Source organism: Rhinopithecus bieti, unplaced genomic scaffold, assembly GCF_001698545.2.
Source record: "Rhinopithecus bieti isolate Rb0 unplaced genomic scaffold, ASM169854v2 scaffold_45389, whole genome shotgun sequence".
NCBI lineage: Eukaryota > Metazoa > Chordata > Mammalia > Primates > Cercopithecidae > Rhinopithecus > Rhinopithecus bieti.
Genome location: NW_016818806.1, coordinates 639,701 through 657,825, shown reverse-complemented (window position 1 = coordinate 657,825; position 18,125 = coordinate 639,701). Strand labels below are relative to the sequence as shown.

The window sequence follows — 18,125 nt, the reverse complement described above, 5'->3', positions numbered from 1 at the left end:
TCTGACTGCAGGACCCAGGCGGGAAGGGAGCGCGCCGCGGACCTCAGGGTCGCCTGGGGTCAGTGTCCTGCGGCACTGGCTGGATGGTGGGAAGCTACCCGGGTGCAGGGGGCCCTCCCAGCCGCCAGGGGTCGGGCTGCAGGCGGCTGGGCGCTGGGCAGACGCTTGCCAGGGTCACGGCCGCCGGCCGAGGAGGAGGGGTGGGGGTAGCGGCGGCGCCCGCGGCCCGGAGCGGGGTGGGGGGAGTAGAGAAAGCGGGGCGCGGCGGAGGAACGCTGGGTCCCGTGCGCCGCGGGGAGGCTGGGAGGATTGAGCGCCCGAGCGAGCAAGGCGGCAGCACAGTCCCCGCTGAGCGCAGCGCGCGCGGGGACGCCGGGACCGCTCCGGATCTCCTTCCGCGGCGGCACCGCCGCCCTGGGCTGTCCTTCGGCCTGCCCTCTTTCTTCCTTCACTCACTACCCGGCGGGAGCGGCGCCCAAGTCGGGTGCGCCCAATGTCCCGGGGCCGGGTACCCGCCTGCCCGCCGGCCGCCAGCCTCGCCCTCCGAGCCACCCGCCAGCGGGCCGGCCGGCCGGGAAGCGCGGGACAGGCAGGGAGGGGCTGGACCGGGCGGGGCGGCAGGCGGGGACGGGCAGGAGGGAGCGCGGGCGGCAGGCGGGGTGGGGGATGACCCCCAGCTGCTTTCCAGCGCTGCACATCTGGTTCCGGTTCCTCTCTCCTGGGGAAGTGAAAGTGGAGGGGAGGGCACCGCCCGCAGTTAGCTCGCCGTGCCCGGCCTCCTGCACCCCTCCTGCTCCCATGGGTGCCGGAGCCGGAGCCGCCCTCCCTCCCGCTTGGGTCACGCGGCGGCCGGCGCTGCTGCCGTCACGTCCTCGGCCGCCGGCGCGCAGGCTTCTCTGCCCTCCTGCTCCTTCCATAGCCACCTCCCCCTCGGCGCGCCCTCTGCCCCAACCCGAACTTCCCGTCACCCAGCACGCGAGCCTGAGGACCCGGAGTGGGCCCTGTGCCCGTTGCCTTCCCCAGGGAGAAAGCTGTTTTCTGCAGGACTCTTCCCTGGTTTGGTGAGGGGAGGCCCCGGTGTCCAGGTCCTGCGGATGGGTGCCACCCGCTTGCCCCTCAGAAGGTCCCACCTAATGGCCTCTGCCTGCTGCCTTGGGCATAGGACTCCCATTCGCCCTCAGTGGATGAGGGACAGGTCTATGCCCCAGAGTTAAATCAAGAGGCTGACGCTGACTCCTGGCTTTACCTCCCAGAAGTGGAGTCTAAATTTAGCTGGGGTTGGTGTTTGTATATGTGTGTGTGTGTCCAGAGGCCAGGTGAAGAAGACAGCCAGCCTGGCTCTATGAGATTCCTTATTCCCTGTTCTCTGGGGAACAGTGGGAGGTTAGTAGGACTGCACATCCTGGAACCATTATGAGCCTTCTCTGCCTTGCTCAGGGTCCTATAGTCTGAGGTTCCAACTTGGCATGATGCTGTGCTGGCACCTTCAATGGCAACCCCACCACCACCACCGCCACCACCACCACTACCACACACACCCATAGGCTGACTTCCTCTGAGTTGCAGCTTCCCCTCCACTGTTTCAGGAAGTAACCTCCCTTCCCCTCTGAAGCACCCCCCACGCTTCCGGGCCCCTGCTGCAAGCTACCCACCAGGCTTTTTCCCAGCTTCTGCACCCTGGGGCGCCTCAGGACCCTTGGGGCTCCTACTCCCCAGGGTTGGGCCATGGAGGCAGGTGAGAACTAGGCTGTTGCGGGCCTGTTTCTGTCTCTGGGCTCCATGGTGGAGGGTGTGGGATGGCCGGGACTTGTCTCCCACAACCACTTTGTATCTAACGAGCTACTTAAAGATCCTGGAGGTGTGAGAACACTGGTTTTTGGGCCAGATTGGTGGAGTTAAGCTAGGAGAAAGGACGCTTGGGTTCGTTGAAAAGACCCTTAAGCTTGGGTTTTGTGGGCTTTCTCAGAAACCTGTGGGGTCCTCTTAAAAACCTAGGAGTGGGCTCTTTAAGAACATTGGCAGCATCACATGGTTCTTATGGTGTCATAACTAGAGTAGGAAGGTCAGAAACCCTTAAAAAGACTGTAAGGTTGGTATGATGTCATGGCCAGCATGAATGATGTCATGGAAGGCTATTACAAAAAAGATTGTGATCTCTGTGATGTTATAACTGGCGAGCCTTTAAAAGGGACACATGGACAATGTGATGTCATAGCTCAGGTTAGCTGTGTGTGGTGGAGTTTAGGTTCTTTGAGGGGAGTGCCAGGACCATTAAGTGGGAGGGATTTGATCTCTTTAAGAAGCTGTTGTGGGCAGTGATGTCATAGGGGGGAGAGTTCAGGATTGGCCGACCCCTTATCCTGCCTTTCCTTGGAAGGATTAGGAGGAGGAGGGGAGCAAGAGGGCACCCTGGTTGCCATGGCATCCCCCACCTTCCTCACTTCATCTCTCTCCCACTTGACCATTCCAGATGCAGTGAGTGAGGGGGGGGCCATGGCGGAGGAGCGGCCCCCCCGGCTGGTGGATTACTTCGTGGTAGCTGGGCTTGCAGGGAACGGAGCACCCATCCCTGAGGAAACGTGGGTTCCTGAACCCAGTGGGCCCCTGCGCCCTCCCCGGCCAGCTGAGCCCATCACAGATGTGGCAGTCATCGCTAGGGCACTGGGCGAGGAAGTGCCCCAGGGCTACACATGCATCCAGGCTTCCGCTGGGGGCCACCCCTTGGAACTCAGTGCTGGGCTTCTGGGTGGAACTCAACCCGTCATCTGCTACCGCAGGGGCCGTGACAAGCCCCCCCTTGTTGAGCTGGGGTGTGTGCCCCTACCCATGCTGGCACCAGGGGAGGCTGGGAGGGACTCCAGTGAGATAGGGAGAGGTAGGACTATGGAACAAGGGAAGGGCAATGGGGATGGAAGCCAGGTGGGCCAGAGGCCAGGGAGGAAGGACTGAAGTTGTATGTACTTAGTCCTCACAGATGCGAATTCATGTGCTAATGCTGCTCCTTGCTAGCTTTGAGAGCTTAGGTAGGTTTTTGAGCCCCTCTGGGCCTGTTTTCCTCATCTATCAAATTGAGAAAATCATTCACCCTTATAGGATGGTCGAGATTAAATGAGATAACCCATGTGACAGACTTAACAGAGTCAGTCAGTGGTAGCTTGTATTACTTTTTTTTTTTTTTTTTTTTTTTTTTTTTTTTTTTTTTAGATAGAGTCTCGCTCCATCACCCAGGCAGGAGTGCAGTGGCGCTGTCTCAGCTCACTGCAACCTTTGCCTCCTGGGTTCAGGCAATTCTCCTGCCTCAGCCTCCCGAGTAGCTGGGACTATAGGCATGTGCCACCACGCCCAGCTAATTTTTGTATTTTTTGTAGAGATGGGGTTTGACCATGTTGGCCAGGCTGGTCCTGAACCCCTGACCTCAGGTGATCCACCTGCCTCAGCCTCCCAAAGTGCTGGGATTATAGGCATGAGCCACCATGCCCAGCTGACTCTTAGTGTTTATTAATGAGTATGAGAGCCATAGAAGTCACGCAGGATTGTTGCTGACCACAAAATAAGGCCAAAGGCCAAAGAAAGGGCACAGGATTCTGGAGGGCAGAGTTCAGCAAGAAGAGGTGGGCCCTGGTGTTAGAGTTTGACAAGGCTGCGGGTGCAAGGCAGGTTCAAGGGGTTAAGTAGGCAGATCTGGCAGGATTGGGTCTTTGTCCTCTACTCTGACCTCCCAACATCTCTCTTTGCTTTCTGTGCTAAGGGTGTTGTATGAGGGGAAGGAACGTCCCAAGCCCGGCTTCCAAGTGCTTGACACGACACCCTACAGCCACTCAGCAAACCTGGCCCCTCCAGGCCCTGGGCACCCCCGCACCTACCTCACTTACCGGCGGGCAGCAGAGGGGGCAGGGCTGCATGCCCTGGGCATCACCGACCTCTGCCTGGTGCTGCCCAGTAAGGGCGAGGGCACTCCCCATACTTACTGCCGGCTGCACCGCAACCTCAACCCTGGCATGGTGAGTGGGGTCAAGATCTGACACCTGGTCCCTCTTGGTGTAAGAGTGGGTGTGGACACTGGGAACAAAGGGCATCCCAGGACCAAGGCTCTGACCACAGGGTTGAGTCCAGAGGGGTAACTCTGGTCTTGGGGCACTGGCATTAACAGGAGCTTTAAAGACATAAGAACATTTAGGGGTGGTAGAAAGAAAATGGACCCCAGAAATCTTTGTTAGCTATGTATCTGCTTGTCTCTTGCCATTTCTGGGGTAGTGGGGCCCAGCAGTGTACCTGTGCTATAAGGTGGGCCTGGCGAAGGCCAACACGCTGGTGTACGAGGCAGGTGAGTGGCCCCTTTATCCCTCCAATCCTGTGACCCTACATCCCTTTGCCCTGGTGCCTCTTGGCAGGCACCTTAAGTGTCCCTGGAATTTACTTCTTCTTTGCTACTCGGGCCTTGTCTGGGATCCCCTGGTTCCTTTCCCTTGGAGTCTGATGGACCCTGCTCCTTTTGGGTACCCCCAACTTTGCTGGGGGTGCAGAGCTGCTGGGCCGCTACCCGGAGGAGGACAATGAGGCGTTCCCGCTGCCCGAGTCAGTGCCCGTCTTCTGCCTGCCCATGGGGGCCACTATCGAGTGCTGGCCTGCCCAGACCAAGTACCCCGTGCCCGTCTTCTCCACCTTTGTGCTCACGGGTGCAGCTGGTGATAAGGTGGGTGTGTGGAGTGTGGCAAGGGGTCCGGGCTATGCAGGGCCTGCCTGACCACCTCTCTGCCCCCTGCCAGGTGTATGGTGCCGCCCTGCAGTTCTACGAGGCGTTCCCAAGGGCCAGGCTGTCAGAGCGACAGGCACGGGCATTGGGCCTGCTGAGCGCCGTGGAGCGGGGTCGGGCACTGGGGGGCAGAGCTGTGCGCAGCCGGCGCGCCATCGCCGTGCTGTCCCGCTGGCCTGCCTTCCCTGCCTTCCGCGCCTTCCTCACCTTCCTTTACCGCTACTCCGTCTCAGGCCCCCACCGCCTGCCCTTGGAAGCGTGAGCATGGCTCCTCTGCCATTGGGAAGGAGTTAGGAAGGGATAAGGGGCTAGGAGAGATGGGAGAGATTCAGATGTGCATGGGGGAGGGCTGGGCACAGGGTAAGGGACAGGGCTGCAGTGTGTGGTTGTACAGTTTATCCATTGTAAAAACACCACAGGCTGAGGAGGGCAGCAGGGCCTGAAATCCAGTCTAAACTTGCTAGTTAGGTCCTGGCAAGGGGCTGTGTATGCCCAGGGAGGATTTCTTTTCTGATCTGCGCAAATTATATGCGTAATGGAGGCTCTGTTGGCTGATAACAGGTCTCAAAGTGGGGTTCAGGAAGGAATAAGGTTCTTGAGAAGTGGTGAAAGAGCTCAGAAAATGTGGAGGGAGGACAGGGATGGAATGGGGAGTATGCTCTGACCTGTTTCTCTGTCCCCCAGGCACATCTCCCACTTCATTCACAACGTGCCCTTCCCTTCCCCACAGAGACCCCGCATCCTAGTGCAGGTGAGAGCTGAGGCTGGGGCCGGGCTGATGGAAGGAGGGGAGTTGGCATCATTACCCTGAGCCATAGCTCTTCTTCCCTCCCAGATGTCTCCCTATGACAACTTGCTCCTCTGTCAGCCTGTATCCTCGCCCCTGCCCCTCAGGTATATGCTCAGATTATGGGGAGGGGAGCTTTAATGACGAAGGACATGGTAGGTGCTGGGCAGGTGGGTGCAGCTATTGAGGTTTATGCAGACTGGGTCCAGGTGGTGGCTGTACCTGGCATCTGGGGAAGGGTCCCCAGGGTCTCCTGGTGACCCTTTCCCCACCCCGGCATTGCCTGCAGTGGTGCCAGCTTCCTGCAGCTGCTGCAGAGCCTGGGCCCTGAGCTGGCTATCACACTGCTGCTGGCTGTGCTCACAGAGCACAAGCTGCTGGTCCACTCGCTGCGGCCAGACCTGCTCACCAGCGTCTGCGAGGCCCTCGTCTCGGTGAGTGCCGCCCCGCCTGGCCCATCTTCCCCAGAACCATGGTTCTTTCTGGTGCTCCTATATCTGCCTGGACTGTTCCCTTTTCCTTCCTTTCCTTTCCCTGGGCACAGCCTGCAGGGACACATAGCTTCCATCAAGAGCTCTTCCCTAGAGCCTACTTCCAACAGCCTCTCTCAACAGGCACCAACTCCCCAAGGCCAATGCCCTCTCTCTCTCTCCTATGCCCCCCACTGCTGCCTCAACCCCCTGCTCACTGGTTCTCACTGCCTGGTGCTTCAGATGATCTTCCCACTGCACTGGCAGTGCCCCTACATTCCTCTGTGCCCGCTGGTGCTGGCAGATGTGCTGAGTGCCCCAGTGCCCTTCATTGTGGGTATCCACTCCAGCTACTTTGATCTGCATGACCCGCCTGCTGATGTCATCTGTGTCGACCTTGATACCAACACACTCTTCCAGTAAGAGGCTGGGTCTCATTTGGGGACTGCAGGGTGGTGGGCAGGAATGGGCTAGTGTGTGGAGTGCTACGGGCTCAAAAAGAGCTTCAGGCACAAAGTGAGGGAGGCTGGCAAGGAGCCCTGTCACCCTATCCCAGAGCCTCGCCACTCCTCCTTCCCCTTATGCTTCTCTCACAGGACTGAGGAAAAGAAGCTCCTCTCCCCTCGGACCCTGCCCCGCAGACCCTACAAGGTTCTGCTGGCCACACTGACAAACCTGTACCAGCAGCTGGACCAGAGTGAGAAGCCTGGGTCGGGAGGGAGGCTGGGAACTGTCATTGGCCTCAAACCTCCAGTTTGCAGAGGTCTGTGGGGAGCTAGACATTTCTTGAGGAGGTGAGCGGAGTTAGGATTGCATTTGGTAGAACTGAGGGAGATTCCAATTCCAACTGAAGCTAGAAGGAAGGGCAGACAGTATTCCTGAACATGTGGGAAATGTTGAGCTTGAACCTGTTAGTTGAAGGTAATGCTTCAGTTGCTACTGGTGCAAGCTCTGTCAGAGGCTGGAGGTAGAGATGGAGGTGTGAGAGCAGACTTGAGGCTAACGCTCTGGGAGCCAGCCCTGACTCTCAGGCTGCCCTGGCCCCCAGCATACACTGGACCTGAGGAGGAGGCATCCCTGGAGTTCCTACTGACAGACTACGAGGCAGTGTGTGGCCGCAGGGCCCGGCTGGAACGCGAAGTCCAAGGAGCCTTCCTCCGCTTCATGGCCTGTCTGCTCAAGGGCTATCGGGTCTTCCTGCGCCCACTCACCCAGGCCCCCTCCGAGGGAGCTCGTGATGTTGACAACCTTTTCTTCCTGCAGGGTACAGAGGGCCTGTCTCTGCTTGGAGATGGTATCACGGGAGCATGTGGCGAGGGGCTGGGCTCTGTCAGAAAGGCAGAGGGGACTGGTAGCCACTCCGTTGTTCATTCCTTCACTAGGCAAATGTTTTTATGGGCACCTGCTTTGAGCCATTCACTCTTCTGGTCTTGGGGGGAATCACGGTACAAAGATGAAACCAGCGGTGGTCCTGCCCTCTGGAGCCCCGGGCTTGGGGTAGACACAGTAATCCCTGTAGTGAGCAGACCCCATGGGCAAAGCTTTGTGCAGGGACCCTGCCCTTGGAGACCACCCAGCCCGAGGCAGTGGGTACAGGCAGACAAAGGGAGGGATTCTCTAGGGCCATTGTGCTGGGGCTGCTCAGCCGGTCAACTTGCTATTAGGGTAGTTGTGCCAGAGGGTCCAAGAGATGATGGCTTTGGGCCTGAGTGGGCAGGGAGCCAAGAAGAGATTCAAAAAAGCTATGGCTGTGGTGGAGAGCCCTGGTCACACCCCTCCTCTGCCCCATTCTCATCCCCCTCAGGCTTCCTCAAATCTCGGGAACGCTCCAGCCACAAACTTTACTCTCAGCTGCTGCATACACAGATGTTCTCACAGTTCATTGAGGAGTGCTCTTTCGGCTCTGCTCGCCATGCTGCCCTCGAATTCTTTGACTCTTGTGTTGACAAGGTATTGTCCCTTCTCTGTGTGCTCATTGGCCTCTGCTCTCTCCCTCACTGTCTCTGTTGCCCCAAGGCCATTTTAGACGGGATCAGGAATATTCAGGATGGTATGGCTGTAGACCCCAGGGCCATTTTGTTTTATTTATTTATTTATTTTAATTATTTTTATTTTATTTTTTATTTTTTTGAGATAGAGTTTTGCTCTGTCTCCCAGGCTGGAGTGCAGTGGCTCACTGCAACCTCCACCTCCCAGGTTCAAGTGATTCTCCTGCCTCAGTCTCCCAAGTAGCTGGGATTACAGGTGCGCGCCACTATGCCCAGCGAATTTTCTTATTTTTAGTAGAGACAGGGTTTCACCATGTTGGCCAGGCTGGTCTCGAACTCCTGGCCTCAAGTAATCTGCCCACCTCGGCCTCCCAAAGTGCTGGGATTACAGGCGTGAGCCACTGTGTCTGGCCCCCAGGGACGTTTTAAACACAACTCTATATCTTAACTGGGACTGGGATGGCACTCCTGGAGTTATACAGTGCACAACCTGTGCAGCCATACACAGCTGGCCCCATACATGTAACTTACTGTCCTCCGTTTCCTGACTCCATCTTCCCAGGCTGTGTCTCTTTCCCTATGGATGAGCTTTCCTGGGAGATGCCATCGTCTGGACACCCTGGCTCTGTTCTGTGCCCAACATCTCAATACTTGCTCTCTCAAAATCCTTCTCCAGGTCCACCCAGAGCAGGAGAAGCCTGAGCCGACACCTTTAGTGGAGCTAGAGGAGCTGTCAGGAAGTGAGCTCACTGTCTTTATCACACCTCCTGAGGAGCCTCCCGTACCAGAGGGCAGTGAATCCACTCCCCAGTACTGGTGAGAGTCTCCTGGCCCCTCACATGTTCCAGGGCCCCATAGACTGGTCCAGTCCAACTTGCTTGACCCTGTGCTGACTGCCCCGATGTTGCTTCTCTCTGCCCCTCCAGCTACGATGGGTTCCCAGAGCTACGGGCTGAGCTGTTTGAGTCTCTTCAAGAGCAGCCTGGGGCCCTGCCGGTGCCAGGTCCTTCACGTAGCGCCCCCAGCAGTCCTGCTCCTCGCCGTACCAAACAGGTAAGTAGTGGGTGGACCACACTGAGGGACCTGGATCAGGCTGAGGGCAGCTGCTGCTTCAGTTTCCTCATCTACAAAATGGGGATAACAATAGTACTTAACCCATGAGGTTGTTAGAAGTTTAAATGTGCTTGACACATAAGCAAGCCTGTATAAACATTAGTTGCTATTATCACTGTCATTATCAGCATCGTCATCACCTTCATCTTCTGAACACTCTGGGAATCCAGGGACTGGCCATGTCTTCTAGGGCACCTGCCCATGCTTAAGGGCCAGCCTCTCTGCACGGGGCTCCAGGCAGGGCTGCAGCCTATGGAATACAGCATCCCTCCTCCTCCTTAGAGCACAGATCCTTCCTCAGAGAAGGTGATACTTCTCCCCACACCACTTTAGGGTCTGTTCTGGTGGCTCACACCTTTAATCCCAGCATTTTGGGAGGCTGAGGGAGGCAGATCACTTGCGCCCAGGAGTTTGTGACTAGCCTAGGCCACATGGCAAAACCTTGTCTCTACAAAAAGTACAAAACAATCAGCCGGGCATGGTGGTGCGTCCCTGTAATCCCAGCTACTTGGGAGGCTGAGGTGGGAGAATCACTTGAGCCCAGGAGGCCGAGTCTGCAGTGAGCCAAGATTGTGCCACTGCACTCCAGCCTGGGTGACAGAGCGAGACCGTCTTAAATAAATAAATAAGACTTGTACTCACCCTGATGTGTTCCCTGTCTTACCTAGGAGATGAAGGTTGCACAGCGGATGGCACAGAAGTCAGCAGCTGTGCCTGAGCTGTGGGCCCGGTGCCTGCTGGGGCACTGCTATGGGCTGTGGTTCCTGTGTCTGCCTGCCTACGTGCGCTCGGCACCCTCCCGTGTGCAGGCACTGCACACGGCCTACCATGTGCTGCGCCAGATGGAGAGCGGCAAGGTGGTGCTCCCTGATGAGGTAGGCAATCTATGTGACCATGCTCACACCCAGGCCCAGTGAGCCTTGTGCAGCCGGAGAGGGCTGTGAGAGGGAAACTTGGAGACTAAGGAAAGAAGTTGCAGATCCCCAGAGCTAGGCAGATTATCTATAAACATTCATTGAGTGAATAAGCATGTTCAGGGTATAGCAGTGGAGACTGTAGGGTGGCAGCGTCAGCAGAAAGGGTGGGTGGCTCTGAGGTAGCCCCAGGACCCGCCAGGGGCCAGTGATGTCTGTGAGAATTGGGGAGGCTGGAAGAGGGTGCTTGCTGAGACTTTGGTTTTGGTTGGGGGTGAGTCTCCCATTGTCCTGTGCCTCTCCTGGCCCAGGTGTGTTACCGGGTACTGATGCAGCTCTGCTCACACTATGGGCAGCCTGTGCTGTCTGTGCGGGTCATGCTGGAGATGCGGCAGGCAGGCATTGTGCCCAACACCATCACCTATGGCTACTACAATAAGGTACCTACTTTGGGGTGACGGGTGGGATGGCAGCTGTGCCAGGGTGTGTTTGGGGAGACTGCTGCTGCTCCCCTCGCTCCTTGGAGATTGGGCTGGTACCGTTTGCCTAGGTCCTGGAACCACTGCCATCCACATTGCACTCCTGTGGTGCCTTAGCAACTACCATTTCTCAGCTTTGATTCCCACTCATGACATCTCTGCCTACAACTAATAGAATTAGCCGCTAAGCCAGGCACAGGTCCATACACATCACACCTTTTACATCATTTTATCTTCACTACTGCCCTATGAGGTGGGATGATCATTATCCCCATCTTATAGACGAGGAGATGAGGTTGTAGAGAGTTAGTGACTTGTCCAAAGTCCTGCAGCAAAGAAGTTAAGGAGTTAGAATATGGGCACAGGGCTGGGTGTGGTGGCTCATGCCTGTAATCCCAGCACTTTGGGAGGCTGAGGCAGGCAGATCACCTGAGATCAGGAGTTCGAGACCAGCCTGGCCAACATGGTGAAACCCTGTCTCTATTAAAATACAAAATTAGCTGGGCATGGTGGTGGGTGCCTGTAGTCCCAGCTACTTGGGAGGCTGAGGCAGGAGAATCACTTGAACCCAGGAGGCTGAAGTTGCAGTGAGCTGAGATTGCGCCACTGCACTCCAGCCTGCACGACAGAGTGAGACTCTGTCTCAAAAAAAAGAAAAAGGAATATGGGCAGAGGCATATCCATATCTCCTGAATTCAGGCCCTTAGCCATGATACTAAACTCCCTCCTGTTTTTTAGATGAGGAAACTAATGACCAAATAAATGAAATGATTTCTTCAGAGCCATATATTTTATATTTCTAAGCAGCAAGGTCTGGATACAAATTTTCTCCATTGCCTCTGGCTTCTTCTAAGCCCCTTGGAAGGCAGCTGCTGCCTACTATCTCTTCTGGGCTCTTGTTCCTGGCTAAGCCATTGGCCGGACAGTCCTAGGCAGGATATCTGCAGGGGAAGGGCGGTCCCTGGGGCTCCAGGACAGGGAGTGGGTATGAGGCAGGGTTAGGGTATCAAAGTAGGCCATCCTGATGGGCACTGTGCTTGGTAGGCTGTGCTGGAAAGCAAGTGGCCGTCTGGCACACCAGGTGGGCGTCTGCGCTGGGCCAAGCTCCGGAATGTCGTCCTGGGGGCTGCTCAGTTCCGCCAGCCCTTGAGAGAACGGCGACAGCAGCAGCAGCAGCAGCAGCAGCAGCAGCAGCAGCAGCAGGTGTCAGCACCTCAAGAGGCAGGCAGCTCCCAGGCAGGTGGGTAGGGCCTGGTGAGACAGGCTTGGGGATGGAGTAACTGGGTTCAGGCAGGGAAAGGCATAGAGAGCTGGGGCTGGTCTAATGGTTGGTATTGGGTTTCTGGTGATTGATAAATTACAATTGACTGGTAACAAAAGGGATAAAAAAATTAGCTGGGTGTGGTGGCACGCACCTGTAGTCCCAGCTACTCGGGAGGCTGAGGCAGGAGAATCACTTGAACCCGGGAGGCAGAGGTTGCAGTGAGCTGAGATGGCGCCACTGAACTCCACCTGGCTACAGAGCAAGACTCCATCTCAAAAAACAAAACAAAACAAACACGAAAGGGATAAAGTTTTGCCTGGGAGGAACCCTGCAAACCCAGGTCCATCTAAGGATCTCTATTTTGGAACAGGGGACTGGGTTCCTAGCTAGCTGCCTCTAAACCCCTTCTCGTCTTTTAGAGCCCTATTTGGAGCGCCCTTCCCCTACTCGCCCCCTTCAGCGCCAGACTACTTGGGCTGGGCGAAGTCTGAGAGACCCGGCCTCACCCCCTGGACGCCTGGTGAAGAGTGGTAGCCTGGGCAGTGCCCGAGGGGCACAGCCCACTGTGGAGGCTGGTGTAGCCCACAGTGAGTGCCCTTGTCTGGCTCCCCCCACTTCCCCAGTCAACTTTCCTAACCACTTGCTAGTGAGGTTTGGAAGACCAGAAACATAGTGGAGGGTGGCCCTCTGTGGTGGGTGCTATAGATTCTCAGGGAATCCTGCCCAGAATATCATCATGGTGGGGGTTGTGGTACCAGAGTTTGTGCAGCCAGGAATTGTGTTTACTCAGGAAAGGGGAAGGTGGTGCAGAGGCTGGGGTCCATCTTCCCTCATTCTTTTCTGTGCTGCAGTGATAGAGGCCTTGGGGGTCCTGGAACCCCGAGGATCACCTGTGCCCTGGCACGATGGAAGTCTCTCAGACCTGAGCCTGACGGGGGAGGAGCCGGTCCCTGGAGGCAGCCCAGGGGGCTCAGGCTCAGCCCTGAGTGCCCAGTCCACTGAGGCCCTGGAAGGGCTAAGTGGGCGGGGACCCAAGGCTTGTGGGCGACAGGATGAGGCAGGCACCCCCCGACGAGGGCTGGGTGCCCGCCTCCAACAGCTGCTCACTCCTTCCCGCCACCCCCCCACTTCCCGCATTCCCCCACCTGAGCTGCCTCCTGACCTGCCTCCCCCAGCCCGCCGCAGCCCAATGGACAGTCTTCTGCGCCCCCGGGAGCGCCCTGGATCCACTGCCTCCGAGGTAGCCAGCAAAGGAGGGTTCAGACGCCTTAGCATTAGTGGGCTTGGGGAGGGTCTATGACTGGAAGAATGCCCTAAAAGGGGCTCTGAGGGGTGCTTGAAACACCTCTTCTTCCTGGGTGGAAGAGCATGGGGTTGGCTGACCATGGTTTCTCATGTCATGGCAGAGCTCAGCCTCTCTGGGCAGTGAGTGGGACCTCTCAGAATCTTCTCTCAGTAACCTGAGTCTTCGCCATTCCTCAGAGCGCCTCAGTGACACCCCTGGATCCTTCCAGTCACCTTCCCTGGAAGTGAGGATAACCCCTCCCACACAGATGTGCTTGAACACACATAGCACACAGTCACCCTGTCAAAGGCAGGAGATGGGGAGGAGGTGGGAGGGGCTAGGAAAGGGGCATGGGCTCCAGAGTGCTGGTGCCCAGACAGGGCCTACTTCCCGGCTCTCCCTGCCCACAGATTCTGCTGTCCAGCTGCTCCCTGTGCCGTGCCTGTGATTCGCTGGTGTACGATGAGGAAATCATGGCTGGCTGGGCACCTGATGACTCTAACCTCAATACAACCTGCCCCTTCTGCGCCTGCCCCTTTGTGCCCCTGCTCAGTGTCCAGACCCTTGATTCCCGGCCCAGGTGCCCAAGGCAGGGCAAGTGCTGTGGGTGGGATAGGGAGGTGAAGGTCCAAGAGCTGACCCCTGCTGCTGTCCCCCTGCAGTGTCCCCAGCCCCAAGTCTGCTACCACCAGTGGCAGCAAAGATGCTCCTGTCCCTGGGGGTCCTGGCCCTGTGCTCAGTGACCGCAGGCTCTGCCTTGCTCTGGATGAGCCCCAGCTCTGCAACGGGCACATGGGGGTAAGAACTGGGCCAAAGGGGCATGAGGAATGGGATTATTGCCCTGTGTGGGGCCTGTGGGGTGCCAGGGAGAGATGGGCACATCTCTTGCCCTTGAGGGCAAGGGGCGTCCCAGAAGCTGTTGGATGTGGTGGCTTAGTGGGAGGCAAGGCTCTGGGGATGTACATGCCCTCTACTGCCCTCCCCCTTTGTGTCCGATAGGGACCCTCCCGGAGGGTTGAGAGTGGGGCATGGGCATACTTGAGCCCCCTAGTGCTGCGTAAGGAGCTGGAGTCGCTGGTAGAGAACGAGGGCAGTGAGGTGCTGGCGTTGCCTGAATTGCCCTCTGCCCACCCCATCATCTTCTGGAACCTTTTGTGGTATTTCCAACGGCTACGCCTGCCCAGTATTCTACCAGGCCTGGTGCTGGCCTCCTGTGATGGGCCTTCACACCCCCAGGTCAGTGCCCCCATGTGGCCCATTTCCTAAGTGCCTCCCTCCTCATCTCTCAGCCATTTGTCTGCTGTGTCCTTGGCACTGTACAAAGAGCACAGACTGGCTGGGCTCAGTAGCTCACGCCTGTAATCCCAGCACTTTGGGAGGCCGAGGCAGGCAGATCACAAGGTCAGGAGATTGAGACCATCCTGGCTAACACAGTGAAACTCCGTCTCTATTAAAAATACAAAAAAAAACATTAGCCAGGCGTGGTGGCGGCGCCTGTGGTCCCAGCTACTCGGGAGGCTGAGACAGGAGAATGGCATGAATCCAGGAGACGGAGCTTGCAGGGAGCCAAGATTGCGCTGCACTCCAGCTTGGGCGACAGAGCGAGACTCCGTCTCCAAAAAAAAAAAAAGAAAAGAAAAAAAGCATAGACTTTGGAGTCTGCTGCACCTAGTTTGGATCCTGGCCCTTTCACTTTACCATTCTGAGCCTCAGTTTGGTCATCTGTAAAATGGATGCCAAAAAGCACCTATCTCACTGGGCTGGTGTCAACAACCTTGTGTAGAGCCTGGTACCTAAAAAAATGATTCATTCATATTTGTCTATTCATTCCACCAGTATTAAGTGCTTTTTATGTTCCAGGCACGGTTTTAGGCACTAGGTATGTAGCAGATTACAAAATAGTCCCTGCTCTCAAGAGCTTACATTCTTGTGGGGGATGAGAATTCCTTTCCCTCTTCTCTTTGGCTGTGTCCTGTAATGGCCCTCTGTCTCTTTGGCATCACCTGTCCATTTCTTGTCCTCTGCCTCCCATTCTTTGAGCCTAACTGTCTCCCCTATCTCGGCTCCCCCAGGCCCCATCTCCTTGGCTAACCCCTGATCCAGCCTCTGTTCAGGTACGGCTGCTGTGGGATGTACTGACCCCTGACCCCAATAGCTGCCCACCTCTCTATGTGCTCTGGAGGGTCCACAGTGAGTCTGGTATTTGGCCTGGGTGGGGAGGGTGGGTCCCATACCCAGAGGGCTTAGTGATCCTGGTGGCCTTCTTTCCTTTCATCCAGGCCAGATCCCCCAGCGGGTGGTATGGCCAGGCCCAGTACCTGCATCCCTTAGTTTGGCACTGTTAGAGTCGGTGCTGCGCCATGTTGGACTCAATGAAGTGCACAAGGCTGTGGGGCTCCTGCTGGAAACTCTAGGGCCCCCACCCACTGGCCTGCACCTGCAGAGGTATGGTGCTACCATCTGGGTGGTCCCTGACCTGTCCGGGGCTCCACACCCCTTTTCTCTCGCTCATACACTTCTGCCTCCACTAAAGGGGAATCTACCGTGAGATCTTATTCCTGACAATGGCTGCTCTGGGCAAGGACCACGTGGACATAGGTGAGGAAGCAGGCAAGGGGCTGAGGAGTTTAGGGATCTGGGGCCAGGTGTGGGAGGCTGGGGTCCTAATGTATTGACTTCCACCTTCTTCCCTAGTGGCCTTCGATAAGAAGTACAAGTCTGCCTTTAACAAGCTGGCCAGCAGCATGGGCAAGGAGGAGCTGAGGCAGCGGCGGGCACAGATGCCCACTCCCAAGGCCATTGACTGCCGAAAATGTTTTGGAGCACCTCCAGAATGCTAGAGACTCTTAAGCTTCCCTCTCCAGCCTGGGGTGGGGAACTGAGGGAGAAGGGATTCTAGAGTTAACCTGCTTCCATGTTCCCTTCATGGAGTTGGGAACAGGCTGGGAAGCATGCCCAGTCAAAGGCTCCAAGCGAGGACAGCAGGAAGAGGGATCCACTGTTACCAAACGTCCTGATTCCCCCATCTCCAACCTACCCAGTTTGTTCGTGCTGATGTTGGGGGAGATCTGGGGGGAGTTGGTACAGCTCTGTTCTTCCCTTGTCCTATACCAGGAACTCCCCTCCAGGGTAACCACAGATCTGCATTGCCCTGGTCATTTTAGAAGTTTTTGTTTTAAAAAACAACTGGAAAGATGCAGAGCTACTGAGCCTTTGCCCTGAATGGGAGGTAGGGATGTCATTCTCCACCAATAATGGTCCCTCTTCCCTGACGTTGCTGAAGGAGCGAGCCCAAGGCTCTCCATGCCTTTCTACCTGAAGTATTTGTATTTTATTTTAAGTTATTTATTCTGGAGCCACAGCCCCCTTGCTTATGAGGTTCTTATGGAGAGTGAGAAAGGGAAGGGAAATAGGGCACCATGGTTCGGTGGTTTGTAGTTCCTTCAAAGTCAGGCATTGGGAGCTAGAGGAGTCTCAAGCTCCCCTTAGGAAGAACTGGTACCCCCTCCAGTCCTAATTTTTCTTGCCCATCCCACCTTAGAGAATGCCTCACCCACCCAGGTCCTGACCTGTGCAATAAGGATTGTTCCTGCGAAGTTTTGTTGGATGTAAATATAGTAAAAGCTGCTTCTGTCTTTTTCCTTCTGCCTCCTGTTCCCTGGGTCTGGGGTAATGCGGAGATACCTTTCATTTTCCCCCAGCTATACATCTGCTTTTCCACCTTCCCATCCTTTATAGTGTTCAGGCATACCCTGCTTCCCCTGACCATGTCTGGGACTGGCTCCTTGAGGCACAGGGAGTTCTCAGAGCAGGAGAAGGGTGAATCTGGTGCTGGCTATGGTGGTGCCAGTCTGTGTGGCACTTCCGGCCCTCCCACACAATCACCCCCTTGTCCCTCATCTGTACCCCACACAAAGGCTCCATTCTCTGGGGGCCCTGAGCTCATCTCTGCCTTATTTCCTCTCTTCCACCTTCCCCCACCAACCTTCTCCATACCTCCACAGGGATGACAATCATCTCCCCAGCAGTTGGTGTTGGCAGCCCTCATGCATCCTGGCAGTCATCCTAGGCTGCCTTAGTTGCTCTAGCTGCAGGCACTATTCCTCCAACCAGGGTCTCAGCCTGGCAACAGCACCAGGAAGGCAAGGGCAAAGATTAAGGGACTTGCTGCATGTTGGACATCAGGAAAACATGCATCCCTTTCCTTATCCCTTTGGTCCACTTAAGAGCTCTCTTTTTTTCTTGTATAATGAAATAAACACAGGAAATGACTCCTAACAGAGCGGCAAACCAATTACCAAAGGGAATCAGCCAACAAAACAAATGCCTTGGGGAAGGAGAGTAGGCGTTATCAATGGAGGAAATAACTTAGGAGAGCACATTTCTAGGGGGTGGAGATCACTGGATGGAGAGTGAGGTACTACTGGATGCTGAGTCTTTCAAGCCAGAGGATCGTTTTCTATCCTGCCTTGAGCATGTTAGGATGCTTTTTCAGTATCCTAGAGGTGCTACAAAGAAAGGAACGAAGGGGGGGCTTAGGAAATTCCATTTGTCTTACTAGGAGATGCTTTCTTCAGAGGGAAACTCTCATGACACCCCAGTTTCTCATCAGACCGCAGTCCCCAGAATAAACCTCTCCCTGTTTCATCCCCCAAAGACCTTTTCAAGGGAGGACTTGGCCTTTTAAAATCATTTTAAGGCCGGGCGTGGTGGCTCAAGCCTGTAATCCCAGCACTTTGGGAGGCCGAGACGGGTGGATCACGAGGTCAGGAGATCAAGACCATCCTGGCTAACACGGTGAAACTCCGTCTCTACTAAAAAATACAAAAACAAAAACTAGCCGGGCGAGGTGGTGGGCGCCTGTAGTTCCAGCTACTCGGGAGGCTGAGGCAGGAGAATGGTGTAAACCCGGGAGGCGGAGCTTGCAGTGAGCTGAGATCAAGCCACTGCACTCCAGCCTGGGCGACAGAGCGAGACTCCGTCTCAAAAAATAAAAATAAATAAATAAATAAATAAAATCATTTTAAAATGAAGTTTCTGTTGAGTGTAGTGTGCTCAGCACTGTACTGAAC

At 56.0% G+C, this 18,125-nt stretch overlaps 2 protein-coding genes across 12 annotated transcripts; both read left to right on the top strand.

Moving 5' to 3' along the window:
- The first annotated feature begins 204 nt into the window (after nucleotides 1-204).
- DENND4B (DENN domain containing 4B) lies at nucleotides 205-16,694 on the top strand. 11 transcript variants are annotated; one of them, XM_017857510.1, is made up of 28 exons: nucleotides 205-589; nucleotides 2,471-2,810; nucleotides 3,749-4,001; nucleotides 4,255-4,324; nucleotides 4,524-4,693; nucleotides 4,767-5,011; nucleotides 5,438-5,504; nucleotides 5,589-5,647; nucleotides 5,830-5,974; nucleotides 6,254-6,429; nucleotides 6,607-6,707; nucleotides 7,059-7,274; nucleotides 7,815-7,960; nucleotides 8,675-8,814; nucleotides 8,925-9,051; nucleotides 9,780-9,986; nucleotides 10,337-10,465; nucleotides 11,549-11,744; nucleotides 12,188-12,355; nucleotides 12,620-13,008; nucleotides 13,175-13,297; nucleotides 13,464-13,633; nucleotides 13,716-13,851; nucleotides 14,053-14,289; nucleotides 15,126-15,243; nucleotides 15,333-15,498; nucleotides 15,587-15,651; nucleotides 15,748-16,694. In XM_017857510.1, the coding sequence occupies exons 2-28, from the start codon at nucleotides 2,494-2,496 to the stop codon at nucleotides 15,891-15,893; spliced, it is 4,482 nt and encodes a 1,493-aa protein (XP_017712999.1). In that variant the 5' UTR covers nucleotides 205-589; nucleotides 2,471-2,493; the 3' UTR covers nucleotides 15,894-16,694. The 11 variants fall into 11 exon arrangements, 9 of the variants coding, with proteins under 9 accessions (XP_017712999.1, XP_017712993.1, XP_017712994.1 ...); XM_017857509.1 differs by lacking the exon at nucleotides 205-589 and adding an exon at nucleotides 1,599-1,735; XM_017857506.1 differs by lacking the exon at nucleotides 205-589 and adding an exon at nucleotides 1,599-1,735 and having other exon boundaries at nucleotides 7,059-7,960.
- Nucleotides 617-1,619, top strand: LOC108518843 (vegetative cell wall protein gp1-like). Its single transcript, XM_017857512.1, has 2 exons — nucleotides 617-1,061; nucleotides 1,587-1,619. Exons 1-2 carry the CDS (start codon nucleotides 667-669, stop codon nucleotides 1,591-1,593), a joined length of 402 nt encoding a protein of 133 aa, XP_017713001.1. The 5' UTR covers nucleotides 617-666; the 3' UTR covers nucleotides 1,594-1,619.
- Nucleotides 16,695-18,125: the final 1,431 nt, after the last annotated feature.

Coding starts and splice junctions, on each gene's coding strand:
- LOC108518843 (XM_017857512.1), top strand. CDS start 667: ATGACCCCCAGCTGCTTTCCAGCGCTGCACATCTGGTTCCGGTTCCTC.
- DENND4B (XM_017857503.1), top strand. Junction 7,961..8,674: donor TTGACTCTTGTGTTGACAAG/GTATTGTCCCTT, acceptor ATCCTTCTCCAG/GTCCACCCAGAGCAGGAGAA. Junction 13,298..13,463: donor TCCAGTCACCTTCCCTGGAA/GTGAGGATAACC, acceptor CCCTGCCCACAG/ATTCTGCTGTCCAGCTGCTC.